Raw genomic sequence first — 12,476 nt, 5'->3', positions numbered from 1 at the left:
GCAGAGGTGCGCAGCTGGTCGGTCACACTGCGGTGGTTTCGGTGCTACAGCTGCATCACAATCATAAATTCATCCCAAACTATAAAAACGTCCCGCACACAAAACAGACAACACAGGGAGCCGTAATGGATGAAAGGCTGTTTTATAAGTGTATTCAGTGACAGGTCCACTTCACAGATAAGAAGGATCCATCTGTGTGCGGTCACAGTGGGGCAGTGGTACTACACTACTGTGGCTTCCCTTAGTCAGGATATGACAAGGTGGCAGCTTGCTGTAAGAATTTATGGCCTTTTACTGATGTAGCATTTGTCATAGCAGCAGTGAAATGCAAGCATATAGGGGGAAGAGGGGGCAGATGGACAGGCTCTAGAGCCTCACCAGTGATCTATTCTAATCATATTTATTCATGACTATCCCATTATGCATAATCCATTACTATTCCTGTTCGACTGTATCCGCTGCTGTTTCATGCTGTCTCTTATTTCTTCGCCTCCTCTCCTTTTTCTTGTACGACTGTGGGAAAAAGACATTTAAATCACTGTGAGAGGCCGAAAGATCATCCCATTTGAAGAAAGTACAGCACTCAGAGACTTCTGTGGCTTTGAAACTTAACTGACAAATTCAGTAAATGATTTACACGTCTATATATGTGTGTGTGTGTGTGGGTGTATGTGTGTGTATACATATATATATATATGTATAGACTTAACAGCTCAATCAAAGAGCTGATCGTTGCAGATTTGTCGTTCTGAGCTTTACTCAAGACTGTCAGTTCCCTGACCTCAGTCATCCTATGGCTCAATACTTTGGAACTATAGCATTATGGGAAGTGAAGTTCAGGCTGCATACCTCGAACTTCGAGCTTGCACTCCACCTCGGCTTGTCCGTGAGCATTGACGGCCCTGCAGGAATATCTGCCACCATCGAACAGGCTCGCCTTGCGGATATTCAGGGTCAGCACACCCTGGTTGTTCTGCATCCGGAACTTGGGGTCTTCGCCGATGATCATGTTGTTCTTCATCCAAATGATCTGTGGCTGATGAACAGTGTGTTGCAGGAGGAGATGAAGGAAAAAGCAAAATTGGCGGGATGAAGAGGAGAAGAGGAGGAGGGAGTGCATGAGCAGAGCGAGAGAAGAGGGAGAGGTGAAACTGGGTCAACAGTTCGGCTTGACAAATCTTTGCCAATTCGGTGGGATAAAAAAAAAAAAGTGTGTTCACAGATCTTTCTGCTCCACCCCTTGTTCTAACTTCAGACATAAAAATATACTCCTGCTGCAGAGGCATCAAAATCCTCTCTGACTGTTTTACACTCACTGTTTGACACTCAAAACCTGTACACTCCATCTAGAAAACACAAAGCATGACATCTGTGGTGTACCCTTGCAGCAAAGCTCACAGGGGCCAACGCAGGCAAAGTGTAAGCAGGATGGTTGATGCTGTAGTGCATAGTATGCTCATTTGCAAGATACAGTTGGGACAATGCCTAGTGTATAATCCATAGATTTCTGTGCTAAATGAAAGCTATACATTTTTCCTTTCATAATGACTTCAGAAATACGCAGCATACTTTATCCTCTGCAGTGCATATGTTTTGCATTGTATTTGTATTTTTTGTACATTCGCTTTTCAACTTGACCTGCATCCAGATCAGCATTTGAAGTTGATGTTTGCCAGAAACAATTAGTTGCCAGTTTTTGTGAGGAAGATATTCAGAAGAAAATAAAGTCAAGAGTGTCTTTTAAGAGATTTTTTAAAACATTCCTGGATCTCCACCAAAAACTAATCAGTTGTTTCTTGGGCCATGGAGTAATTTTCAACGAAATTCCATACAGGATTGAGGTTTTTAAAGATATCTTTAAAATAAATAATTAAGTGCAAAAATATGGTGCCATGGTCGTTCACTGTGAGGATGTACATACCTTGGGGTGTCCACGGACCGCACAGCTGATGGCGGTTGTGTAACCTGCAACCACACTTCTGTCCACCAGGGGTGCTGTGAACTTGGGGGAGCAGTTTATATCCATCTCTTTGAAGGGTGGAAGCTTATGGACCAAACCTGGACATGAGGAGAAGTTTAACATGTCTTAAATTATTTTCTTCATTTAGAACATGCACAGCCCTGTGATGGACTGGTGACCTGTCCAGGGTGTACCCCTGCCTTTCACCCAAGGAGAGCTGGGATAGGCTCCAGCAGATCCCTGTGATGCTAAATAGGAATATGTGGGTATAGATGATGGATGGATGGATGGATGGATGGATGGATGGAGAACACACATAACACAAGCTGCAGACCAGTGTGAGCTTTGATGCAACACCATAAAAACTAAACATTGTGCAACTTATCTTCAATCGTCACTTCATTCATTTTTCATTTTCAGTTTTCTGGCCTTCATCATTGTGATGTCTGAGGCTATTTCTAGCTCCCTTATATGAGGAATGACAGGTTGGAAAATGCAGAAGATTGATATTCAACCTTTTAACCCCACTGATGGATTACAATGAAAGAATAAATTTGTATTCTGTATTTTAAGTATTTTTTAAGAAAGTTTTAATATTGAATGTCAGAAAAATATTAAGTATCCATATTTCTAATGTAAATTTGTAAATAAAGGAGTAGTATGTTGCAAATGTTTATTGTTTTGGTATAATATTGCTTTGAATCACTGGCAGTAATGTGACAATATGATCACTCACATGTCACACCAATGGATTATATGATACATAAGAAATCTAGAAACTGAGACACCAGGCTGGTAAAGGCCCGATAGCTGAAAACATTAGAAAAGAGTGTGGCGTACTGAAGCAGAGCTGTGTGGCATGTTTTATTTTGACACTCCTGTGACAATTTAACCGCAATAAATTTCTGCCGTTTGTATCACAAATCTGACCAAGGAATATGCAACACATACTCTGAAGTAGTTCATTTGTAACCTGCTGTAATTACTTTTAGCAGCTTTTGGATTCCTTTCCTTTAATATTATGTTACACTAACAAATTGTAATTTGCAGATCACCATTTGAATGGTCGAGACAGTAATCTGAGATCTGATTCATCCTGGGGTCAGATGGATACTGCAATAAACAATTCTCTCAGTTTTATAGACCAGACTGCTTCCTTGGAACACAAAAGAGATCGGCTGGTTGGCTGCCAAATTTTCTGGTAGAGTAAGCAAACGCAACAACACAGCAACAGTGGCAGCATTTGGCTGGTGGCAGGTGTTAATTTCCCAGCCTAGTTGCTTTCATAATCCATGGCTAGTAATAAATGTTATTTAACACTGTCAAAGAATATCTATGTTTTGCATAATCAGTGTGAATGTATTTTCCTCCACATTATATTCAAGTAATTAATCACAAGTTATTCTAATTCTACTACTACACTGTATATTCTATAATGTATTTTCAGTGATGTTTGCATGTGCAGCGTGAACCATCATCCCTCCATCCAATGATCAGTGTGTGTTTTCACTGAATACAAAGTGGCTTACAGCTCAGCATGCATTAAATGTTCTTTGGCATCAAAAGCAGTACTATCAGGTTACAGTGCACGATGCTCTGCAGGGATTTCATTACCTGTTTTGGTAATGACGGCGGTGTTCTTGCTGATGCCTGGCTCGTCGCTGAGGCCACAGATGTTTTCGCTGAATACTCGGAAGGAATACTCGTTCCCCATGACCAGGTCGGACACAGTGCAGCTGGGCCTGCGGTTGTGCTCATAGACCGTGAACCACTCCTGATGTGAAAGAGAGAGAGAGGAGAAGCAGAGGTTCAAAGAGGCTTACAGTCAAAGATTGAGATCTATAGAAGATTTCCACAGTGTCCATGTTCTTCTATTCCACCTTCCTACTGATTCTTGCAACATAATGCCCATGATCCTTAGTGAGGCTTTACAGTTACATGACAAATCTCCTAACAGCCACAGAAAGAACCATCATGAAGGTCCACTGGACATTGATGGATGTTGGTGTCTCTTGATAACAAGCGATGTTTAATTTTCCCTTTGCATTCTTTATTCTCAAATTGCACCTGCTGTCTTCACTGCATACTATACAATTAGGTGTGAAACTAACACTACCCCAAATAACCTGTCATCTTTGCTATAGTCTGAAAAAAGGAAAGTTATAGATCTCTTCAAACCTGATTGTGACATTGTTAACTTTATTGTTTCACACCTATTTAGGTCCACAGCAGGACCGTCAATGTTTATTAAATGTGAATTACTGTTAAAGCTATTCAATCTACATTAACCCAGATGAATTCAAAATTCAATAGAGTGTGTTCCTTAAAGCTGGGGCATAGTGACTAGTATACTCTATTGTGCTATTACTAAATGAGGTTATTTTTCCTGTGTTTGCTACTGGAGAAATCTAGAGCACCACAGTGACCTGATAATAATGACATCAAACCATCTGAAGTAGTAGGTTTTGGTAATGATGTTCATTCCTCTTATGTGCAGTAAAACACAATGTAAGAAAAATGATCAAGACATCAAATTCTCTACATCTCCTGTAGTCTGCAAAAAAGAATTCAGATTTGTCAGTGGAAATGAATGGGACAATGACAAGACGGGCAATAACATTATGTGCCTTGAACAACAAGTTTGTGGTGCTATGCGGAAAAGTGCACTCAAAGAAAAATAACGAAAAACTTCTCAACAGGGTGCTGGATGAACCAAACAGCTTGTTTAACACAATGTCTGCCCTACATATTGAGATTTGGGAGGTGTGAACATCAGCTCCTCTGCAAGATTCTTCAACCCCATCTTTCTGTAGGTTCCCAAAACCAATTGTGTGTCTCCACACAAGCCTCAAAAGAGCTTTACAGAAATGTTATCCTGCCACTGAAGAGATCCTTTTTTTATTATTCTGTTAAAAAGATACATATATAAAAGACAGTTTATTTATTGGTCACAGCTGCTGTTGCTCAAGAGTTGCAGACCTCCATTAAAGCTGTCAGTGAATTACCTCACCTGCACATCTCACGTACACCCTGATACACTTCTCTTCGTGCATACCTTAGTCTTCATGTCAGACTTTTGAATGGTGTAGCCGATAATCTCACAGTTGCCGTTATCTTTGGGCGGCTTCCACTCCAGCGCAGCATTGAAACCCCAGACATCTGTGACACGCACCGGGATGGGTGGACCAGGCTTTTCTGGATGGATTGTGAGGGAAGACAGAGTGGAGGTAGAGCTGGAGGAATTTTTGTGAAACTATAAGCAGACTAGGTTCATTAGACAATCATGAGCAGGAAAGAAAAGCTCCCAGGGTGGGGAATAAGTGTCCCGTGCTTACATAGCTGCTTGATACAACTAACTCGCTTCCCTGGGTAGAAATGTAGAATATAGTGGTAGAGAGAGATTGATAAACAGATCTGAAGCAGAGAAGTCCCACAGAGAGAAAAAAAAAATCAACAGTTGCGGCAGTAGAGATTTGGCAAAGATTGACAGATTAGCAGAGCACAAAAAAGAGGTTCAAGGAAAGGCAATGATAGCCGCTTACATTACTAGAAACACTGTGCTGGCATGGAACTGACAAACAGAAATAATACGCTTTGCCTGCCTGGATTACAGAGCAGATGAATACAGTGTGTTTTATCATCAATCCATCTGTGTACACTGTACACAGCACAGTACAGAAATACTGCACATCATAATAATGAAGGCCTATTTGTCATTAATCTTACTCTGCGAACTCTGCTCTGTGGAGTACAGTACAAACAGTGAGCAGTGCTGTTATTTGTCCTCTAATCCTTCCTGCACTGTGTTTCTCAGAAATAGTACAGTGACAGATCAGCTGAGGGGGGGCTGGGATCAGAGAAGCCCCAGTCCCTCATTAGCTCAACCTTCTGAGCAGAGGAAGTGACAAAGTAGCCCTCAAAATCCAAGCCTAATCCCGGTCTACACGCACATAATCCCTGCAGAGCCCTGCCAAATAATCCACCCAGCACCCTGACCCAGGGAGACGAGCTGTAAACTGAGGCATGAGCTGGCGGCCGCAGTGGCGGTGAAGGAGCTAGGATTATGTTAGCGAGTGAAATCAGAACTTTGATGATTTGCTACTTTGAGTCACAGATCCTAAGGAGTATGAAATTAGGAATTAGGAATCATCAAATTGGACAGAAAAAAAAAAAACTTGTGACATGTCACAGAAATGGGCTGAAGCCATCATCCGATTCCAAACAGGTTATTAGCCGTGCACCTTGGGAAGTGTGAACTATGCAGTGCCCTCTAGCCTTCATCAGAGAACATGCAAAAGGAGTGTGCGTCTGGACGAGACCCTGGGGCCTTGACAGGACTGACCTACAATCTGGATGTCTATGTCGGCGCTGTCCGACATGTTCTCAATCTGAACAGACAGCGTGTACTTTCCAGAGTGGATTCTCTCTGCAGAGCGGATGAAGAGGATGGTATCCACGTCACTGGTACGAGTTCCCACCGTTTTGTCCTCTAGGAGAATTCCATCCTTGAACCAAGTCACGATAGGGCGAGGCTTACCCTGGGGTCAGAGTGATGGGAATGATTCAGAACAGTCACTTAAAGAAATCTGTGAAATAGAAGAATAACTCACATTGGTGTAAAAAAACCATAGTGTCTTTATTATCAGCTTATGTTCATATTGGGAAGTCGCTCGTGATTATAAATGTATCATGCAAGTCAATCTCAAAGAATTTTTTAAACGTATTTACTTTTCTTTAAAGAATTTATATTTTGGTTATGAAATGTGTTGAGGCATCCTATTCTAGTTTAACATGTCCCATCTTTAGTTACACCCCTATTCCCTCAGTGTGACAACAGCCATTGGATGTCTGTCCAGCTTTTGGATAAGACGACAGAACTGTGGGTGCTCTCTTCTCTCAGGAGAACATCATGTAGCTCCGTCCTCTGTCTCCGAACAGTCTTTTCATCTGCTTCTTCAAAAGCAAGCAGAGTCAAGGCTCACTTTTTCTTGTCTGTTTTTATTTATAACAATGGCTCCCCATTTGCTCCTCACGGTTAGCTTCTTTTCACCGCTGCCATAATTTGCAAGTTGCTGTCAAATGCTGTAATGCTCCTTGTGTCCTTTGAGCTCGTGCTCTCTCTGTTTGCAGCAAAGTTTACAGATCTGATTTGCATTTCAGAAGAGGGAAAACTGCCCTATCAGACTGCAGCCTTAGGGAAACCTTAAGCTGTTATTTGGGTATTTCCACAAGCAAAGTACATGTGGGCATGTAACAGAAAACTACGAACAGCCACAATTAAAAGAAAACGCTGCTGTTATTTTCAATTTTACAATTTAAGAATTAGCTATTAAAAATCAACCTAGAACATTCAGACCTAAATTTCACTAGCTACATACAATCTGAAACAGAATCAGATAACTATCACCTGAAGACAAACACAAAGATCAAAAATTCAATGTTAAATCATGGTCTCAAGAGGCTTGTGGATGTGGTTATCACTGCAAGGTTGGATTATTGCACTGGACTCATCCAGAAGGGATATACCAAGAAAACAGCATAAAAGTTCCTGTTCTCAGATCACTATAAAAAATTGAATTTAAATTTAAAATACTATAGTTTATCCATAAATCGTTATCATGAGTCATGATCTTTTGACCAGGTATAAGTCCTTAACCCCATAACTTACCTCCATTGTTTCAACCGCTTGTGCTTTGTTTGCCTTTGTGCTGTATCTGTGTAGCCTTCATACCTTTTCATTTAAAATGCGCTATATAAATAAATTTGCTTTGCCGAGGCCTTTTAGCGCTTCAGAGTTAATTAAAGTCATTTTGTGCAAGGTCAGTGTGAAAACAAACTAGTAAAGCAAGTTTGGCAAAAGTAAAATCTAGTGCAATTACACTACAAGAAAAAAAAAATTCTTGTCAAGAAGTGGCAGACTAACCTGGAAGGGGATGAATAAGTTCACCTTTTCACCCACAACCTTGATAAACTTGGTTCTTAGATGGCGAGGCAGGCGGATCTTTGGATGCTCTGCGTGATGGACACGAGATACAGAGAAGGAAGAGTCACAGGAAGTCAAATTGGGTGATGTGTGGACGTGTAGATATATACAATGTACAGCATATACAGTTATGGTGTGTACACAGCAGTGTGAACCATAAATATAAATTATTGAGGCATGAAAATACATTATTCCTTTTTAGATTTAGCGCATGGTTAATAATCCATAAGAAGGCTTCCACTAATTTTAGCTAAGAGCCATGTTAGGCATAATAATTAGTAACTGTCTCAATTAATGTCTCGTTTTTTTCCAGCAAGTGGCTGAACACAGCTACTGATAAGCACTAGGACAAATACTGATGTGAATATATTAGATATTTTATGTTTCCCAACAAGAGCACCACGGCCCATATTAAAATACGAGCTCTGTGTTGAATTCCTATTGAAAAATGATGGAAGACCAACTCAAAACATATCTCTGACCCATGATCTCTCTGATAGTGACAGCCTGGGAGAGAATGGTAGGGGGGCTGCGCCCAGCGATGTTGACAGCCACCACTCTGAACAGCATCTTCTCCCCCACTGGGAGACCCTTCACTCTGTACTGGGTCTTTGACACTGGGTCCTCATTAGCCTGCACCCACTGGTCACCTGAAGGATGAGCCAGAACAGAGGAAGAGACAGAGACAGAGTGAGCAAGGAAGACATAAGAATACTAAAAACAATGCATCTGATCAGGAATCATCAGGCATGAACACGGTTCACATATCGACTGTCACTTACTGTTATGCTGATTCTAATGATAACAGTGGCAGATTTAGCACTCATAATACTTTTTAAAACATTGGATCCCTGATTTCAGACAGAAAAGTCATCAGAACTAGGCTTCCCATTTCTACCTAGCAACTGTCAGCTCTTGCTGGCAGAAAGGATGACTGTATGACATATTTTATCAGCTGTGGCTAGCAAGCAAATTAAACAGACATTAGCCCCAGGAGTTTGTTGAACAAACTGTCTAGAGCTGACAATTTCATTCCAGCGGACGCATTTTAAAATAAGAATCTTGCATGCTCTGGTCTTGACAGCAATGTTTGCAATTGCAGCTTATACTGTTCACTCCATTTCTTACACTTTTTCATTAGTTTTAGAAAGGCTGAGAACAACTTTGGGTTTGTGGTTTGCTGGTGTGTGGTCTGGTCTTAGATGGTGCAGCCATTAGTAGTATGGACTTTCACTTGTTAGCTACCTAAAAAGTGTTCTTATAGCTAAAAATATTTAGAGCTATCTATAAATAAATAAAGCTTCATATGCAGTAACAGGTGATTTAATTACAAATTGCAACCCCTCTATAACACTTTAGTGTGAAGTGGTGTCCATTTTGCATACTTCCTTCTTTGCAGTACTCAATGATGTAACCATCGATGCCGCCTGCTCCAATTTTCTCTGGAGGACGCCACTTGAGTGCACAGGTAGTGTCTGTCACATCATCCACCGTGAGACGAGTGGGCTCACTGGTGGGGGCTGAGAGAGACATGAGCTAATTAATACGTTAATACCCAGTGTAGATGGGATGGGAGGTAGGTTAAGCTGCTTCAAAATGAGCATTGTGTGAAAAGCCTTTGTTAATTAGCCATTCTGCTAATACCAAATGGCAACACACCAATGGGCATGAAGGGCTTTGAGTTTGCACTGGGCTGAGAGATGCCAATGCCGTTGACTGCAAACACTCTCATCTCATAAAGTACACCTTCAATCATCTTCTTAGCCTCGTATGTTGTGGACTCAAACACGTCAAAGTTGAGTTTGGTCCATCTGGACGAGCCGACCTTCTTCCTCTCCATTAGGTACCCTGGAGGAAGCGATATATCAACACATTAAAAATGGCTCAGTTGAAAACATTTCAATGCGATAAACAGAATGAATTCTAAAGCGCTGTTTTCTCGTGGGAGACATCAGATGTGAAAATTAGATTCTGTGTGTTTCAGGGTTACCTTTAATGGGAACTCCACCGTCAAATGCAGGAGGGTCCCATGTGATCATGGCAGAGTCCTCGCCAACTGATGTGCATTTGACATTCTCAGGAGGGTTGGGCACATCTGGAAAGGCAGGTTACAGTTGGAAATGGAAAGAGATGAAACAGGGAAATGAGAAAAGGCTATGACAGAGTTGGAGGAAGTGGGGCATTTTAGGCAGTACAGTGTAGATTTACAGATTTGGCATGGAAAGCACAAACACATTACTGAGAAAACCTTTTCAAATGATTGTATTCAGACCATATATCTTTTATATATCAGCTTTTATATATATAGCTTTTCTTTGAATCAAATTCAGTTATTTTTTATGTCTTTCATATGTCACAGTCTAAAAATATTCATATGTTCAGTAAACACCAATTGGTATAGACCTAAAATTCAGATGAAACAGATTCTTACAGATGGCAGTAGAGTTTTCACTCAACTCTTTCAGACAAATACCCAATTTCAGTTCAAGGCCATATAGTGCTCAGCCAGCCACGAGAAATTAAATGGGAGCAACAAAAGAAAGGAAAATGAAAGGTGAAAAAGGTAAAAGTGCGAACAAGCCACTGACCCACAATCTTGACAAAGAGTTCAGCTTTGTCCTCTCCAGCAGGGTTAGTCACAGTGATAGAGTAGTGGCCCTCATCCTCTTTCTCCGCCCCCTCGATTACAAAACTGCTCAGGGCCTTCCTCGACTCCACACGAACCCGTCCCTCGGCCTCAGCCACAACCTGCCACATGGGGCGGGACAAAGTGAGAAGAGACGGACCGGACAAAAGCCAAGATTGAGAACAGTATTGTACGAGGACAGCACAGCTGCCACAATGACAGGTGAGTCAACCTTCCCACTCTAGTTCATGTTTGTTTCCTAATGCTCGGTGACTAATGTGTGGCTCTTCGGACTGAGGCACAGAGAGAAAACTATATGACGTGTCCGAGTGTGTAAGATGTCAACTGAATGAATCTATTCCTTCTCACTTTATCTCCTTTCATCCAGCACACAGTGGGGGCCGGTTCTCCTGTGATCTCAACGTCAAGGCGAAGTTTGTTTCCAGCCACCACAGTAATGGTGTTCTTGTTGCCGGTGCTGCTGGTGTCCAGGTGGATTTTGGGAGGATCTTTCATTGTGACCATTAAAAAAAGAAAATGAAGGAAGAAAGAGTTCATTCAGATGAGAAGGATGATGTTTGTTTGTTTGACTCCACTTGTATTGACAGAATATTGTTTCTTTCAAATTTCAAACAGTTTTCTGAAAGTGACATTTAGTGTTTACATTTGGAGCAGCAGCCAAACAAGTGAGCATGTGTCCACTACCCACCATGCACTACTAGCATTTTCAACATTTACGCTGATTTTTTTGTGTGTGTATAGTGACTCCAATGTGTGTGTGCACCAATTCAATATTTATCAATATTATCTTTTCAGGGGTGGGTACCCAAGAATTTCATGAGCAAAGTTTAGAGCAGCTAAAAACATGTTTTTGCTGAATTCCAGTTATTCAGCTTCACATGTTGCTGCAGAAATGTTAACATGTACTTCACAATGTGTCGGTAGACTGTCATGTCACTGCAGGTTGTGGTTACAAGTGGACCAAAGTACACTTCTTATATACCCAAGCACCAATCACAGAGCAGTCTACCTAGCCCCAGTGAACAGGGTGAGGCAGTTTTCACACAGGTTTTTATAGTTAGAACAGTGGTAGATCTGTAAGCAAATTGGCATTTGGTGTCCTGCTGCTGACGTTACAACTTTACACCAACTCTGGGACCTATAGAATAAAGCAGCACCCTCTGCTATTTCCTGTGATGGTAGACAATGAATAACAGAAACACAATTAATGAACAACAACACTTACCTTGTCGGGGAACATAGTCAATCTTGATCTCTAAGAGGAAAGATACATAATCAGTCTCTTTCAAATTCCAACTCAGTTAGAAAATTCATATATATGATATAGAAAATATTTTGGTTGTTCTCACCCAAGAAGTTGAGCTTTGCAGAGAGAGAGAGAGCATAGCCATCAGGGACAAAGGTATAATCTCCAGCATCCGAAGGCTTCACGTCATCAATTGTCAGCTTGTGGGTCCTGGGGACATGTTACCAGATGTTACCAAGGAGACAACACTCACTGTGACCGGCAATTATGCAAAAGACAGTTGCCCTGGCAACATACTTCATGAGGCAATATCACAAAGTGAGAAACATACTAAATGGCTTTCACCTTGTGTGACCGCTGACGCCTTGCCATATCTCCTGCCATAGGCAGCTCTGATGGAGGGATTACTGAGACCCTAAGGGTGTGTAGGCTACTGTATGGCGTTTGTGTGTGTGTGTGTGTATGTGTGTGTGAGTTTGTTTGTGCCTGTTTAGAGGGTAGAGCTTCACAGACTGCAGCCAATTCAAAAATGGGTCAAATAACTAAGAAAACCCTTTGGTAATTATTTGCCAAGCCTGTGGCAGACAGTGCTTATTGTGAGCTATATGATTTTGTGTATCTGTGTGTGTGTGTTTGTAAT

At 41.4% G+C, this 12,476-nt stretch overlaps 1 protein-coding gene across 6 annotated transcripts in view; it reads right to left on the bottom strand.

The window, feature by feature from the left end:
- Positions 1-237: 237 nt before the first annotated feature.
- The window catches only part of mybpc2a (myosin binding protein Ca), a 52,064-nt gene continuing 39,825 nt past the window's right edge, over positions 238-12,476 (bottom strand). For 5 of the 6 annotated variants that reach the window (XM_026325401.1, XM_026325404.1, XM_026325405.1 and 2 more), the window contains 15 exons: positions 11,940-12,046; positions 11,816-11,845; positions 10,939-11,078; positions 10,532-10,691; positions 9,934-10,038; positions 9,603-9,791; positions 9,329-9,463; positions 8,426-8,593; positions 7,884-7,972; positions 6,303-6,498; positions 5,016-5,155; positions 3,575-3,734; positions 1,922-2,058; positions 850-1,036; positions 238-513 (listed from right to left, as the gene is read on the bottom strand). In XM_026325401.1, the coding sequence (XP_026181186.1) occupies positions 479-513; positions 850-1,036; positions 1,922-2,058; positions 3,575-3,734; positions 5,016-5,155; positions 6,303-6,498; positions 7,884-7,972; positions 8,426-8,593; positions 9,329-9,463; positions 9,603-9,791; positions 9,934-10,038; positions 10,532-10,691; positions 10,939-11,078; positions 11,816-11,845; positions 11,940-12,046 (1,978 nt within the window). In that variant the 3' untranslated portion in view covers positions 238-478. The remainder of the gene's footprint in view (positions 514-849; positions 1,037-1,921; positions 2,059-3,574; positions 3,735-5,015; positions 5,156-6,302; positions 6,499-7,883; positions 7,973-8,425; positions 8,594-9,328; positions 9,464-9,602; positions 9,792-9,933; positions 10,039-10,531; positions 10,692-10,938; positions 11,079-11,815; positions 11,846-11,939; positions 12,047-12,476) is intronic. The other variant, XM_026325403.1, reaches the window with a different exon arrangement.

Source organism: Mastacembelus armatus, chromosome 8, assembly GCF_900324485.2.
Source record: "Mastacembelus armatus chromosome 8, fMasArm1.2, whole genome shotgun sequence".
NCBI lineage: Eukaryota > Metazoa > Chordata > Actinopteri > Synbranchiformes > Mastacembelidae > Mastacembelus > Mastacembelus armatus.
Note: the sequence above shows the minus strand (reverse complement) of the source record. Positions and strands in the feature narration are given on the sequence as shown.